The following is a 17561-nucleotide window of genomic DNA, read 5'->3' as shown; positions in this document are numbered from 1 at the left end:
TATTTATGACATTATAAATTGTAACTCTTATGAAAGATCTTATTTAGTTATCTATTTTTACTTTGAGGAGTGGCCTGTTATATGGGTTCTCATTTTTACTGTCTGATGAATTCTTTGTGCTGCCCCACTATGGTGATTGGCTGGTCAGACAAAATATTTTTAGGTACAGATGTAATTTTTTTGGCTTCTCCATGCATTGCTGGGGTGATTCACTGCTGGATAATTGTGCTACATTGGCAGACTTTTGTTTTTATTTTACAGTGTGTCCTCCCTTTGCATTTGCTTCAGACGGCCTGCAACATATTCACAGGATGCGTGGAGCCCTGAATATTTGGCTACATTACTTCCTGCCTCACACATTGTCACCCAACATGACAGAATGACAGAGCTTCCCTGGGCTGGTAAAAGCAGAGAATCTATATTAGCATTAAGAAGTAGTAGTAGTATTTACTCAGCATCATCATTTGAAGATTCATGTGGTCGGCATAGTAATCTCCAAAGGACAGTGACAGAATCTGTAATGTTTATTAACAGACAAAGATAAATGATAATTTAGTGGTTGGAATGCTGGGGTGGAACACAATCAATTTGGATTAGATGCACATTACCAAACTGAATACCTTTTATTTCTGCATAATGTTGGATCATGAATCAGATTTTTATTTATAACACTAGACCATGGAAGCAATTGTAATTGAGTTCACTCTAAATTACTATTAATAGGAAAAGAACAACAGGTTTTCATATTTCACAGAGAACTAGGTTACTTAAAGGTAACTATCGAATCATAGTTTTAAGAAATTTGGACAGTCGATGAATCTGTTTTCATCTGGGGGTAATATTTTACAACATCAGAGGGAGAATTGCCCTATGTCATACTGGAACTATGACAGTTCACTTTTTGTGTATGGATAAAGGAAGCTGGAACGGGCTGTACACTGCCTAGCAAAAAGGAAAGCATATCAGAAAACACATGCTTGTAGAAGACAGTTGGTATTAACTAGGGCTAACTTGGAAAGAGAAGGTTTTGAAATATTCAGTGATAATGATATCTGGCATAAGCCAGAAAGCAATAAAACTTTCCTCAGGCCTCCCAGGAGGGAAGTTGCTGGTGGGGACTTGAGGATTTGAGACATATTCATAAATGTGTTTAGCTGGTGAGTGTCATATCAGATGTGAACTGTCAGTTCAGAAAGAAGACCAGCCCATGGAGTTGGTGTGTCTGATCCCCAGTGGAACTGAGGGCCTTGAATTAAGTGTGTTTTCTGAAAAAATAAAAAATTTAAAGTTTTTAATTGAAAGTATGACACATTTTTCTTGACGCTTTCCACTTGCTATATTCTATCATACTGATATCTGAGACTGTATATTAATACTGAAATACTATTTAAAGCAAATGTACATGGAGCATCAAACAATTACCACCACTATCTCCCCTCCATTATAATTATTGAAAGCATTTGCACATGATGAATTTCAAACTGCAGCTCAAAGGGAATGAAATGACTTCAAGGATTATGTTTTTTAATGGAACATCCACAGAGACTGAAATTACATGTATCCATTAAGGAACACCACCCTTACACAAATAGATTTATAGCATTGCAAAGGCATCTTTCTATTGTTTACTAAAGGATTGTTTTTTTCTTTAAAATCCTTTTCATTAAAAAGAAATATGTGAACTGTAAAATAGATTGGGGCATTATAAGGACATTTAAATTCATATTATAATTAATTTTTCTCATTATTTCTTGACTACTATTTTTATTTTAAAACATATCTATTTAGTTTTTGTAGTGTGAAATTTCAGTAAGGTAAAAGGTAGTTATAATAACCAATATTTCTCTTTTACATCTTCTATACTTACTATCAATTTTATTTTATTAAATAATTTCCTGATTAGTTTATACCTTTTTTTTCCTGTTTTCAAAATTCACTATTTTAATGTTTTAGCAATTCTTTAGTGTCCAGAAAATTGTTCCTATTCACTCAGTTTTAATAAGTAAGATCTTTAACGTAACAGCTTCCCTATGTTGTTGCAATTTCTTAAGGATTTTGTTATGAAGGAACCAGCATTTGGATTAGCCTACTGGTTATTTCATTTCTTTCACTAATCTTGGCTCATGATTGACCCTTTCTACTTTATTCCAATTCCCCACTCCTTTACTCAAAGAATTAATATTTTCTTTACCTGAACTTTCTCATGTTAAGTAATCTGCGATAACATTGATGCTCCTCGGATTCAATTATATTCTAGAAATATTCAGTGTCTGTTTCTTCCTATCTCTCAAACTTCATATATTATCATTTATTTGAGGCATTCACCCTCTCCCATCCATTTTATATTTAATCATACATCTCCATCATTAAGATCTTTTCAATTCTCTTTTACACATGTAATATCTTTTCTTTATAGGATCCTGTTCCTGAATGTCATGGGGAAAGATAGAACATAACATCCTTTGCCAAATATGAATAAAGAAGTGAACGGGGTGGTGGACACAGGGGAAAGAAAAGGATTTAGATTTTTGTTTTTTAATACCTACAATCACCCATTTTAGACACAAATGATTGTTCCCATATTAGAAATATTTTTGAAAGGCTCAGAAAGGTTGATAAAACATACAACTAATACTTGACAACCTAGAGCTATAAAGTGAAATTTTCCAAATTATGGTGCCCATGGTCTCCTTCTAGAGTGCATCACCTTTTTCTGTGGACAAATAGATTCTCTATCTCCCAGTTGCTGGTTCTTAAAAGCACATCGTAGCTGAATTACACTTAGTTCCAAAGGTCATATAATAGGCTGAAGCTTGATTGCCTTTGAGGTAAGGTCAGATAACTTTCAAAGGACAAGCTGTGTCTGGCAGGATATCAGACCATTATCATGTTTTGTCCAGCTCTACATGTAACCCTGAAATCTGAGATAATTCCAACAGAATCCTTATGTTCTACTAGGAGCTAAAGTTGGAACACACTCCTGATAGAAGCCCCTCCATATGTCTGATTTTCAGGGATAATGGCACAAAAAGTCCTAGGAGCTCATAATCTAAGATTACTGGCAGGGAATTTAGGGTGTTTTTGATTTTAAGAAACTATCAAAAAATACTTGGGGTGCCACTGAGTCTGGCTTAGCACAAATCACCATCAGAAATTCCATAATTATATTTTTATATATGAGTCAAAGTCCCAAGATATTAATAAGCTTTGCTTCATTAAAAGAAAAATACCTGTATGGTAAGAAAAATAATGTCAAAAGACAAATGACAAGCTAGGAAAAACACTGCATTTCATATAAAATATTAAATCTTTAATATACAAATAGCTCCCATAAAAATGGACATGAACACTTGGTTCATGAATGGCAAGAACATGAATAGATATTTTACAGCAAATAAATAAAAACAGATAGCCCTTACACCTATGGAAGGTGGTTCAACTTTAAGGATAAGAAAACAAAAAATAAAACTACATTGATTTTCTGGCTGGTGTGTTTCAAGAATTTCAAATATAAAAGAGTAATATATGTGCTAACACAAGTTCGTTGGATTTGGCAATTGGGTGCTCACTGCTGATTTCAGTTATTGCACTTTCTGAGCTATAAAAAAGCTAAGAAAAATGGATTGAAAAGCCAGACTATCAAAGGGTGGCTGAAAAATGATGATGTGGACAGAGCGTTGCAGCCTCTTCTTTGAGATATATGGCTGTGCAGAGAAGGTAAGCCATAGAGCACATTTAAAGAAGGTACAGAGACAAAGAAGTGATTTGCTTTAAAATTTTAAGATTAGCAAGATATGAACATGTTTTTAGATTATGATAGAAGAACTATGAGAGGGAATTTCAGTGTTGGGTAATAGAGGTCAAGTAATTTGGATCAATGACTCTATAGGGATTAGAAAAGCTGGACCCAAACTAATCTGCCTAAAGAGCTAATAAAACAAGGAAAAATCATGAGGCCAAGATCTGATAGACGATGGAAACCCAGAAAGGTGATTGAAGCTTTTCCACTAGGAATGTCCATTGATTCTGGGAGACTGAGAGGCTGAGAAGCTAAGAAGAATTTTGCTAGACTTTAACAATTAGGGCGACATAAAATAGAGTCCAAGTACCATTGAACTCCAGGGTGTCTGGTAACTCCTGAGGCTTAATTTAGGGAACTAGAATGACAGTATTCTAGGAGTAAGATATAGTCAGTTAAATTGATCTTTTCAGGGGTGAATCCATCCTTAGATGAAGTTATCCCACATTGCTAATACTCTAAACTACCTTCCAGACATAAACTTACATTTTCTCTGGAGGAAGGCAGCACCATCCTGGACCTTACATTATTTTTATTAGTTTTAAAATAAAATGTCAAGTATTCAGTAAAAAATAAGTAGACAATTAAGGAGACAACATGAACAAAATCAAAGAGAAACAGGAAAAGGAAAGAGATTAAATGTAAAGAAGATAATGGAGTAATCAGAAATAAACTTTTGGACAATTATTCTCAATATTTCCAAGGAGATAATTAATAAGGAGAACTGGGATTGAAAATTATGCCAATGAATAGGAAATTAGACATATAAATTTCTAAGCTGAAAAATTCAACAATCACCATTAAGATCTCAGTGAATGAGTTTAACAGCGCTTTAGATACAGCTGAAGAGAAAATGAGTGAATTAGAAGATAGATATAAGAAAACATCCAAAATGAAACATGGAGAAACAAAAGAATCAGAAATACAGAGAAGAGATAAAAATATCTAAGATGTAAATAAGAAAGCATAATATAAATACCACTGAATTCCCAGAAATAAAAGAGAAAATGGGTTAGAACAATTATCTGAGAATTTCCAAAATTAGCATAAGTTGTTAAGCCATAGAGTCAAGAATTCTTATAAATTTTGAGTGGAATAAATACAAAAAAATTTACCATATCTCCGCAAATTAGAGTAGAATTAAACACCAAAAAATTCTTAAAAACTGCTAGAGTGGGAAAAAAATCAAATTATCCTGAAAAAATCAATTACTCTACTGGCAGATGACTTCTCAACAGAATAAAACTAAAGCCAAAGACTATTTTCAATATCCTTGAAGAATAAAAGTTAAATAGAAACAATTTTGTTAAAAACAGAAGTATTAACCACCAGCATATTTATACTAATGTAATACCAAAAGATGTTTTTCAGGCAGAATGTAAATGATTACAGGTGGAAACTCAAGGATGAGGGAAGGAATGAAAAGGGTATATATTTGACTGAATAAAAAATCATAATTAATATACACAACTGCAGTGTATAAGGGAGGAAAATTAACACTTTGTCTGGAAAGCTAGTAAAAATACAAAGTAAAATTAGATTTTTATATGTCAATGATATTTTTATCTCCAGTTTAACTCCCTAAATAATAGCAAAAAATATATAATGAGTAAACAAATAGAGAGAGGAGAGATTAATAAAGAGAAATCCCCGCAAAAAATATAAGAGGAAAAAAGTACACAACTGATGATACAAATATAAAGCAAATAGTAAGATGAATGATTTAAATAAAAATAATCATTACATTAAATATAAATGGAGATTAAATGTTCCAATTAAAATACAAAGATTGACAGACTAAATTAAAAAAACAAATGTGTGCTGTTTACAAAAGAGAAAATATACTAGGACACAGAAATAATGAAAGTTAACAAGATAGAAAAAAAATACTTCATGCAAACACTGATTTAGCTGTGCAGATTTTAAGGAAAAGATCATTAGTAGAGATAAAGGGGGATAGTTAATAATAATAAAATATTTATTTCACCAGGAAATTATAAGAAGCCTAAATTCTGGATGTGCATACAATGCATGTATAAAGAAGCCACAGCACATATAAAGCAAAAATTAACAGAATTAATTAAAGGAGAAACAAACCAATTCCCAATCACAGGGGGAGATTTTTAACATGCCTTTTTGAGTAAATAATAGAATAGGCATATAAAAACATTATACTGACAAATGCATTCTTTTCAAAATCCAGAGAGAGGCTGAAACTACATGAGAGCAGGAAGAAAGCTCTTCATATGACAGCCCATGACTCAGCCACATGGAACTTCTTGAGTCTTCTTAAATATGCCAGTTTTTCACATTTCCACATTTTCACTTTTTGTTCTCTATTGCTGGAATGTTATATTCTTGTTTAGCTGGTGATTCTTACTTATTTTTAAATTTGAAGTCTCCCAGACCAATGGAACAGAATAGAGAATCCGGAAATAAACCCTGACACCTATGGTCAATTAATCTTTGACAAGGGAGGCAAGAACATAAAATGGGAAAAGGAAAGTCTATTCAGCAAGCATTGCTGGGAAACCTGGACAGCTGCATGCAAAGCAATGAAACTAGAACACACCCTCACACCATGCACCAAAATAAACTCCAAATGGCTGAAAGACTTAAATATACGACAGGACACCATCAAACTCCTAGAAGAAAACATAGGCAAAACACTCTCTGACATCAACATCATGAATATTTCCTCAGGTCAGTCTCCCAAAGCAATAGAAATTAGAGCAAAAATAAACCCATGGGACCTCATCAAACTGAAAAGCTTTTGCACAGCAAAGGAAACCCAAAAGAAAACAAAAAGACAACTTACAGAATGGGAGAAAATAGTTTCAAATGATGCAACTGACAAGGGCTTAATCTCTAGAATATACAAGCAACTTATACAACTCAACAGCAAAAAAACCAATCAACCAATGGAAAAATGGGCAAAAGACCTGAATAGACATTTCTCCAAGGAAGATATACAGATGGCCAACAAACACATGAAAAAATGCTCAACATCGCTGATTATAAGAGAAATGCAAATCAAAACTACCATTAGATACCACCTCACACCAGTCAGCATGGCCATCATTCATAAGTCCACAAATAACAAGTGCTGGAGGGGATGTGGAGAAAAGGGAACCCTCCTGCACTGCTGGTGGGAATGTAAACTGGTACAGCCACTATGGAGAACAGTCTGGAGATACCTTAGAAATCTATACATAGAACTTCCATATGACCCTGCAATCCCACTCTTGGGCATCTATCCGGACAAAGCTCTACTTAAAAGAGACACATGCACCCGCATGTTCATTGCAGCCCTATTCACAATAGCCAGGACATGGAAACAACCCAAATGTCCATCGACAGATGATTGGATTCGGAAGATTTGGTATATATACACAATGGAATACTACTCAGCCATAAAAAAGAATGACATAATGCCATTTGCAGCAACATGGATGGAACTAGAGACTCTCATACTGAGTGAAATGAGCCAGAAAGACAAAGACAAATACCATATGATATCACTTATAACTGGAATCTAATATCCAGCACAAATGAACATCTCCTCAGAAAAGAAAATCATGGACTTGGAGAAGAGACTTGTGGTTGCCTGATGGGAGGGGGAGGGAGTGGGAGGGATCGGGAGCTTGGGCTTATCAGACACAACTTAGAATAGATTTATAAGGAGATCCTGCTGAATAGCATTGAGAACTATGTCTAGATACTCATGTCGCAACAGAAGAAAGGGTGGGGGAAGAAACTGTAACTGCAATGTATACATCTAAGGATGACCTGACCCCCTTGCTGTACAGTGGGAAAAGAAAAAAAAGAAAAAAGAAAAAAAATAAAAATTAAAAAAAATAAATAGTGCTGCTGTGAAAAAAAAATAAAAATAAAAAAAAATAAATTTGAAGTCTCCATTTAAATTAAAATTTCCTTTCTCATTTCCCTCTTCTAGGCTCTTACGAAACCTGAATTACATTATGGCACAGGCTGCTTTGACATGTAGGATTTATTTAGATCTTGCCCATGCTCTCTTTGAAGGAAGACACTGTGGCTCACAGGTAGATACACATAGTACAGTTCTTGGTATTTAGCAGAGGCTTTCTGAGTGTTTATTGAATTATTTGTTAGATCACAAGCCTCACCTTTTCTCCCTTTTTACCTCTATCTTGAAAGTCAATGTCTCCTTCAAAAAATATTCCATACAGGGGTTCTTGTTGTGACACAGTGGGTTAAGGATCCAACTGCAGCAGCTCGGGTTGCTGCAGAGGTGTAGGTTCTATCCCCAGTCCAGTGCAGTGGGTTAAAGATCCAGCATTGATGTAGCTGTGGTTTAAGTTGCATCTGTGGCTGGGAATCTAGCCCTGGCCTGGGAAGGAACTTCCATATCCCGCAGATGTGCCCCCTCCCCCCAAAAAATCTGCACATTGCCTTGTTTAAATGTTTTAGACTGCTGAATGTGTACTAAGAGCTAAGTTTACAGAATTTTTAGAAGTATTTAGAAACCGGGAGGCACTGTGAGTCACTGGAGTGTGTAGGAAATCCCTGGCTGCATTATAAATTTCAAGGTCAAAGCCTGAAGACTAGTCAATATGGAAAATGAAGGGTGAATAATAAGGAAATTAGTGAACGGTACCATTCAAAAGTTTCAAGGGTTACTACTTAAGTAGACCTCCTGCTCATGGCAAAGAAACAATTAATTAGGATTGGTGATGCTTGAGGTCTGAAGGGTCTGAAAGGATGCTGTGAAATGTGCCATAGTTTGTCAGCTGCCACGTATGCAACTTGGTCCTTGCAATTTCGCCGCATGGAGAGAAGAGCATTCCTCTGTGGGTACCTCACTCAGGCCACTACTAGACTAGGCAGCGAATGAGCTATTTTGGTGGGAAAAGGATGATCATTCTATTTCCTTTGGGAACAGTCGAGGGTAACAAATCAAATCAAATATCACCTTCGTATTTTTAACAACGCTGTCTCACTTGCGGTTATTAAGAGTTTCTGTAGTTTAAAAAAATGTTTTCTCTGTACTGTATCGCCTCACTCTATCCCCAGATTAGTACATTCTTAGACTAGTTGTTTGTGCTCAATAAACATTTGACTGAATAAATGAGTAAATGAATTTCTCACTCTGAAATACCATTAAAGATCTCAATTTTAAGCCATAAAAATGAAAAGATATTTGACAAAAGACAAAAACACAAAAATTTACAAAAACTGTTATAATCTCTTTAAATGGAACAGGAACTTTTGTTCCCAATTTTATTTTTGAATTCTTCTCATTTTCTCTAGTCCAGATTTTGAACCTGACAAGTTTCAGAGCCAAATCTTATTTACTCACCCCCAAAGGGGCTGGCTTTTTTTGTCCAATAATTTGTTATAGCTTTTCTTCTGTCAGACATCTCTGATTTTTACATAACCTCTCCTTTCTCCAGAAGTTTCCTCAACTCAACTATTCCTCAATAGCCTGACCCTTCTATATCAATCATAATCATAAATATCCATTAAAATTTTATTTTGGGGGAGTTCCCATCGTGGTGCAGTGGTTAACGAATCCAACTAGGAGCCCTGAGGTTGCGGGTTTGATCCCTGGCCTCGCTCAGTGGGTTGAGGATCCGGTGTTGCCATGAGCTGTGGTGTAGGTCGCAGACGCGGCTCGGATCCCACATTGTTGTGGCTGTGGCGTAGGCCGGCGGCTACAGCTCCCATTTGACCCCTAGCCTGGGAACCTCCATATGCCATGGGAGCAGCCCTAAAAAATGCAAAAAGACAAAAAAAAATATTTTTTGTTGTGAAGAGCTTGTCTTTCCTTCCTTGTCTGTTATTAAAGTTTTACATATCCAAAGGAAGATTGGTTAATTTTTCAAAACTACAAAAATAATTCAAGAAGTAGAAAAAAATAGACTTCAATTTGGGTTTATTTTCCTAACACTTGTGACATTCGATCCCAATTACAGAATGAAAAGTTTTTTCACACTTTGTACTGTCCACACATAAAAGTATCATCTTTTAGTAAAATACATAGAGAATTAATTCTCTTGATTGGTGTGTAAACATTAGGCTACATTTCCTTTTGTGCTGCAGGACATATTCCAAGCTATTTGTCTTTTTAAGCTTTGCAAATGTAAGATGCATTAATGTAGGTTATCTTAGTCTATTACAAATTCACCTCACTGACTATTAGCATATCTCAACACTAATTCAATGGCACTTCTACCTGTATTATTCATTTTTCTTTATCCCATAATCCAGGGCTCTCTCCTGAGATGCTATAAAACACAACTATTAGGTCCAAACTCAGGGATATCCGTCATTTGGGACATGGATTAGATCATGGAGTTATTTCAGCAGGCTAAACCAACTGCCACTCAATTGTGGTGTAAGTTTCCACCAGTGCATGTTCTAGCTACAATCCATGATTAAAAATTTCTGTATTCTTTTCCGATTGCCTCTAGCATCAACTTGAATTAACTTGCCAAGGTACTATGCGTTTTCAGTTAGTCAATATACTGGCAGCCTGGGTCTTCTGTATATTTTCATCTAAATGAGGCTTTACAAAACTCTATTTCCCCTAAGAGGGCTTATACTGAGCTGAAGACAAAAACTTCACGTTTTATCAACCTCAGGTCAAAACATCTGTCAAAATCAATCATCTTTCTTCTAACCTTTCTCCTTATTAAGGATTCCAGCAAACTATACATGAGGTGAAACCGCAGAACAAACATGTAGCCTAGAAAGTTTTAGAGTTTTAAAAACATCTGTGTAGGGCAAAAAACAATGGACTACAGATTTGAGTTATTGGGGTTTATCAGAGTATTTTTAAAATGTCAAAAAGTTGGAAAAACCTGATAGTCCAGCAATAGAGGATGAGTTAAATAGGTCACAATGCATCAATTCACTGGACTGTACATGATCATTAAGACTGATGATAAAAGCCTATTTTTATTGACTTGAAAAGCAAATCAGAGAATATTTTGTTTGCTGTGTGCATATTAAACATTAAGGGAAATTATTAATGGTGACTTTGTCTAGGCTAGGCAATTTCAAGTAACTTTATTTTTAATTCTGTTTTTCTGCATATCGTTTATTTTTGATTAAAAATAAGCACCTAGACTTCTGCTTCCAGCCATGATGGAAATAGAGAAACAGGGGCCATCATTACCTTCCCACTTGAAAGAGTTGAAAAACTAGACAAAAATATATGAAACAGTTGTTTCAGATATTGGACAAAAGGCGACTGAGGACAGTAATCCTTGAAAGGGGGAAAATAATGAAGTGAGTTTGACAAAGTCTCAGCTGGCTGCCTGGAGTGGGTTTCTAGAAGGAAGGCAGCACAGGGAAAGGGAGCCAGAACTGAGCCTATGCCCTTGAGTTGAGGAGACAGAGTTGGGATTTTGTGGAGTGTGATGTGGCTAGAACTAGCAGGGAGCAGTATCAGAGACAAGAGAGTAGCACAAAGAGCAAGCTCTGGAGACCTGTAGGAGATGCCTCTGGAGTCCTGAGCTCAGCACAAGTAAGCACATATTGTGAGACAAGGACCCGAAGTCAGGAAGAGAATCACAGGAAAGGAGAAGAGTCACACCAAGATGGAAATTGTTCTAGTTCTCAATAACTATAGGGGAAAAACCTCATAACATAGAGGTTTTGGTTTTAATACTCAGAAGGATATCGTCTCAGTCATGGGGCCAAATTAATCCCAGATTAAAGACTGCTCTTGTCCTGCCTATCAAAACTTAAAAGCAAGATTCAGAAAGATCAATCTGTTTCTAGGTAACCACATGCCAAAACAAAGCTCAACAATATTTAAAAGAATTTGGTATCCATTCAGTATCCAGTAGAGTAAATCACAACGTCTAGCAACGCCTGAGATGACAAGGCTAGCAAAGAAGCAGAAATGATAACTTCAATAATGAGGATAAAACTCAATTATTAGAAAAGACACAGAAGTGTAAAATAGGATTAGTAGATAAAGATATTTTTTAAATTGTAAATATATTTGATAAGGTTCATAAAAGTAGAGGAAAGCATAGGCATGTTAGGGAGAAATGTAAGGTTAAAAAAAATTGAACTTCTGGAATAGAAAATAAAATTACATGAGAAATACATTGGATGGGGTTAAGAGCTAACAACAGTGGTAGAATGCAATCATTAAAAATAGTAGTTTTGGGAGTTCCCGTCGTGGCGCGCAGTGGTTAACGAATCCGACTAGGAACCATGAGGTTGCAGGTTCGGTCCCTGCCCTTGCTCAGTGGGTTAACGATCCGGCGTTGCCGTGAGCTGTGGTGTAGGTTGCAGACGCGGCTCGGATCCCGCGTTGCTGTGGCTCTGGCGTAGGCCGGTGGCTATAGCTCCAATTCAACCCCTAGCCTGGGAACCTCCATATGCCGTGGGAGCGGCCCAAGAAATAGCAACAACAACAACAACAGCAATAACAACAACAACAACAAAAGACAAAAAAAAAAAAAAAAAAAAGAAAAATAGTAGTTTTGAAGAAGGCAGAAGAAAAAGAGGGAACAAAGAACTGATAGAATAAATAGAAACTATATAGGATGGTGGATTAATACTCAATGTTCACATTCAAGGAATAAAATTTAAACAACTGAATTAAAAGGTAGAGATTATCAGCTTGGATTTTAAGAAGCATGCCTGTTAAGATACCTATTTTAATTATAAAGAAATAAATAGATTAAAAGGAAATTGATAGAAATTGATATGCCATAGTGACATTCACCAAAAAGAGAACAGCCAAAGTAGCTCTATTACTATCAGGTAAAGTAAATTTCAGAACAAAGAATATTGCCAGAGGTAAAGAAGATCACTTAATGGTGACAAAGGGGTTGACTCATTAAGAGGTGACGTGTTTATGTACCTGGAAACAGCATCCAAATGCCGAAATCTAAAACTGATAGGACTGAAAGGATAAATAGATGATTCTGCGATTATAGCCAAAGAGTTCAGCATCTTTTTTCTCAATAATTCATTGGCCAACTGGACAGAAACACCAAGGACATGGAAGACTGTAATAACAGTAGCAAACAAATTGATGTAATTGATAATTACAGAACGTTTCCACCACCAATAGTAGAAAACACTTAATTATCAAGTGGATACAGCATATTACCAAGATAGGCAATATTGACATTTTTAAAAGTATGTTTTCTGACCAAAATGGAATTAAATTAAAAGTTAGTAATGGGAAAATATTTGGAAATTCCTCCAAAATTTGGAAAATAAACAACACACCCCTAAATAACCCAGGAATCAAAGGAAATTAGAAAGTATTTAAATTAAATGAAGTTGAAATATTACCATAAAATTATGAGGGTTATTCAGTGCTTAAAGAATTTTATAACATTAAATACTTACGTTAGGAGTTCCCGTCGTGGCGCAGTGGTTAATGAATCCGACTAGGAACCATGAGGTTGCGAGTTTGATCCCCGGCCTCGCTTAGTGGGTTAGGGATCCGAAGTTGCTGTGAGCTGTGGTGTAGGTCGCAGACACGAGTTGGATCCTACGTTGCTGTGGCTCTGGCGTAGGACGGCGGCTACAGCTCCAATTAGACCCCTAGCCTGGGAACCTCCATATGCCACAGGGGTGGCCCTGGAAAAGGCAAAAAGACCAAAAAAAAAAAAAAAAAACTTATGTTAAAAATGAAGAACCATCTTAAATCAGTGACCTCTATATTCCCTGTGAACATAGAACACATACTCTCTTAAGATTTTAATGAATAAATTGCAACAATATATAGCAGCATAATATATCATTACCAAGTAAAGTTATCATGACCAAGTTATTCCAGGAATGCAAGGTTGATTTAACATGTAATTCATCACAATAACTGTTTAAAACTACATAACTCACCACATCAAGAGTTGAAGAAAATAAGTATATGATCATCACAATAGACATAGAAAAAGCATTTGATGAAATCCAACATTATTTTATTATTAAAAAAAATTCAGCAAACAGGAATGGGAATTTCCTCAATATAATAAAGGGCTTCTAGGAAAAATCTATGGCTACATTGTGTTTAATGATGAAAGCCTAGGTGCTTTCAACATAAGACTGGGAATCAGTTAATGATTTGTGTTCTTACCATTTCTATTCAGTAGTGCACTTCTGAGCCTAGCCAGTGTGATAAAGCAAGGGAAAAAAAAAATGAAAAACATCCATATTGGAAAGTAAGAAGTAAAGCTTTTTTCCCAGATTTTATGATTATTTATATAGAAAATCTTAAGATATCTACTAAAAGGCTCCTGGAACTAATAAGTAAACTTTAGCAAAGTTTCAGCTTATAGATTGAACACACAAATATCAACTGAATTGCCATATACTATCAACAAACAGAAAAAATGAAATTAAAGAAATAATAGCATAAAAATAGAAAATAGGGATAAACTGACAAAATATTTGCAAGACCTGTACATTCAAAATCTTAAAAATTCGTGGTGAGAAATGAAATGCCAAAATAAATAGAAAAATTAAGCATGTTTATTATTGGTCAGAAGGCTCAACAATCTTAGGATATCAAGTTTACTCAAATTGATCCATAGATTTAATACAATTTTCAAATAAGATCTAACCACGCTTTCTGCAGAAATTCACAAGCTTATTCTAAAATTTACATGTACATGCAAAGTCTGTAATAGCCAAAACAATTTTAAAAAACAAGAGCAAAGTAAAGAACTAATGCTACTTGATTTTTAAGACAACATAAAGCCACCTGTAACATAGACTCTGTTGTTATATTGTTATTCAGCATTAAGATATTCACGTAGGAGTTCCCATTGTGGCGGCTCAGTGGTTAACAAATCCAATTAGGAACCATGAGGTTGTGGGTTCAATCCCTGGCCTTGTTCAGTGGGTTAAGGATCTGGCGTTGCCAGGAGCTGTGGTATAGGTCATAGACGTGGCTCATCCCATGTTGCTGTAGCTCTGGTGTAGGCTGGTAGCAACAGCTCCGATTAGATCCCTAGCCTGGGAACCTCCATATGCCACAGGTGTGGCCCTAAAAAAAACCAAAAAAAAAAAAAAAAAGAAAAAGATATTCACATAGACCAGTGGAACAGAAAACAGTCCACATACAGACCCACACATACATGGACAATAGATGTTCAAAACAAGTGCCAAAACAATTTAAAGGGAAAGGAGTATCTTTTGAACAAATGGTATTAGAACAATTAGATATCCATATGCAAATATAAACCCTCATCCTTAACTTACACCACATAGAGAAATTAACTCAAAACGGATCTTAGACCTAAATTTATACCTAAAACTATAAAACTTGTGTAAGGAAAAGTAGGAGAAAATTAATCAACTTGATTTTAGCAAAGATAGCTTAAATATGGCACAAATACAAATTATAAAAGGAAAAAAAACAATACGGTATGCTTTATCAAAATTTAAAAGTTTTACTCTTTAAAGACATTGTTGAGAAAAGGAAAAAGAAAGTCAAAGATGGGGAGAAAGTGTTTGGAAACATATATTTAACAAAAACTTGCATCTTCAATATATAAATAACTTACAAAATCAATAAGAACACAACACCTTGAAAAATGAGTACAATTTTGAACATACACTTCACCAAAAGTGGTAATCAGATTGCAAGTGAATACACAGAAGAATATTTCATCTCCTTAGTCACTAAGGGGAATGCCAATTAAAATCACAGTGAAATACCACTACATTAAAACTAAAAATACCATAATAGGCAGAATTCTAAGATAACCCACAATGGCCCTTGCCCTAGTGTAACACTCTTGTTTAATCTTCTCCCCTTGAGTAGTGGAACCTGTGAATGTGGTGAAATATTACTGATGTCAAAAGGATGTAATTTGCAGATGTAATTAAGTTCCCAAATCAGTTGACCTCGTGATACAGAGATTATTTGGATGGGCCTGACCTAATCGCATGAGCCATTTAAATCTGGATCTAGAGGTCACTATGGAGGCATCAGAAGGACAAAAAGCAGATGAGAGATTCTATGCACTAGCCTTGGCTTTGAAGATGGAATTCAGCCACGTGTCAAGGAAAGCAGGCAGATGGTAAGAGTCCAGAGCAGCTTGCGGCTCACAGCCAGCAAGGGAATGGGGACTTCACCCCTACAGCATCAAGGAACTGAACTGTACCACCCTGGGTGAGCCTGGCACAGAAACCTAAGCTCCAGATGCTGCAGGCTGCATGACATCTTTATTTCAGCCTTGTAAGAATCTGAGAAGTGAATCCGGCCATACTGGCCTGGACTTCGGACCTACAGGACTGTGAACTAATACATGTGGTTGTTTTTCGTTGTTGTTGTTTGTTTTTGTCTTTTGAGGGCCGCACCCATGGCATATGGAGGTTCCCAGGCTAGGAGTTGAATCAGAGCTGTTGCCGCCAGCCTATGCCAGAGCCACAGCAATGCAGGATCTGAGCCGTGTCTACAGCCTACACCACAGCTCATGGCAATGCCAGACCCTTAACCCACTGAGCAAGGCCACGGATTGAACCCGAAACCTCATGGATCCTAGTCGGATTTGTTTCCACTGCACCATGAGGGGAACTCCTACTTGTGTGTTTTTTTAAGCCATTGAGTTTGTGGAAATTTGTTACACCACAAAGAAAAGATGCGGAAAATTGGAATTCTCATATTCTGCTGGTAGAAAAACAGAATGGCACAACTTTTGGCAATTTCTTAAAAAGCTAAACATCCACCTACTTGCAAGACACAGCTAATCCACCCCTCATATTTGCTCAAGTGATATGAAAACACATGTCCCATAAGGACTTGTACACAGATGTTCACAGTAGATTTATTTACAGTGGCCCCAAAGTGGAAACAACTGAAATGTCTATCAACACGGTAATGCGTGAACAAATTGTAGTATGGAATACTTACTACACAGGAATAAAATTGAAAATGCAACAACATGGGTGAATCTCAAAAAATTTTCTGAGTAAAAGATGCTAGACAAAAAAGATAGCATACCATATATGCATATACTCTGATTCCACTTATATAAAATCCTAGATGATGAAAAATAATCTTTAAGGGAAGAAGGTGGATGAATCGCTGACCATAGGCAGGTGAAGAAGATGGGAAGGATTACACAGGAGGAAGGAAAAAATTTTAGGAATAAAGGATATGTCATTCCCTTGATTGTGGTGACTCTTCAATGGAGTGTATCTGTGCTAAAGCTCACAAATTGTACACTTTAAATATTATGGTTTATTGTACGATGATCATACTTCAAAAAAGCTATAAAAAAAAAAGGGAGACAGATATTATGGTTTCCTGTTCCATTTCCAGCTGGTTCTAACTAGTTATGTGAGCTTAGGCAAGTGACATTATACATCTAGTCTTAGTGTGCTTTTCTGTGCAATGGATTGGTAGGATGACATGATATTTAAGGATTTTTCCTATGACTCTCTTTTACTGTATATTTATTAATTACCAAGCACGGTACTTCATTTACATCATTGGATGTGACTTAGAGAAATTCGTGCCTTTTCTCAGATCACAGTGTGAGTAAAAGAAGGATCCACAGGGTCAACAGTCCCGCCCGACTCCACAGGCTGGACTTTCAGTCCACCTTCTCTACATCTGTCAATGCAGTTGTTTGACTCGTGTTCACTTTCCAGTACCCTTCCTAGCGGTTTAGCCTTCATCTGTTCAATTACCTCTCATTTGACCTATCCAGTCCCCTCTGATTTCCTACCTTTCCCTGTGGTTTCACATCCAGTGCAGATAATTTGTCATGTGATTTGTGGAATTTGGCTGCGC

General features: G+C 36.1%; 1 protein-coding gene across 2 annotated transcripts in view; it reads left to right on the top strand.

Annotated features, from left to right (window-relative positions):
- The window catches only part of LOC146405923 (uncharacterized), a 296042-nt gene that overhangs the window by 261313 nt on the left and 17168 nt on the right, over positions 1-17561 (top strand). The window contains exon 3 of one of the 2 annotated variants that reach the window (XR_014844261.1): positions 262-401. Coding sequence is in view for 1 of the 2 variants with exons in the window: in XM_085023115.1 (XP_084879241.1) it covers positions 262-544 (283 nt within the window). In the remaining variant the exon portion in view is untranslated. Of the gene's footprint in view, positions 1-261; positions 4407-17561 lie in introns of those variants that run through there. The other variant, XM_085023115.1, reaches the window with a different exon arrangement.

This window comes from Sus scrofa, chromosome 1 (assembly GCF_054392235.1).
Source record: "Sus scrofa isolate SSC_HxYL_T2T_F1_AM1 chromosome 1, Sscrofa_HxYL_maternal_Yorkshire_Landrace_v2.0, whole genome shotgun sequence".
NCBI classification, from domain to species: Eukaryota; Metazoa; Chordata; class Mammalia; order Artiodactyla; family Suidae; genus Sus; species Sus scrofa.
This window is presented reverse-complemented; position numbering and strand designations above follow the sequence as displayed.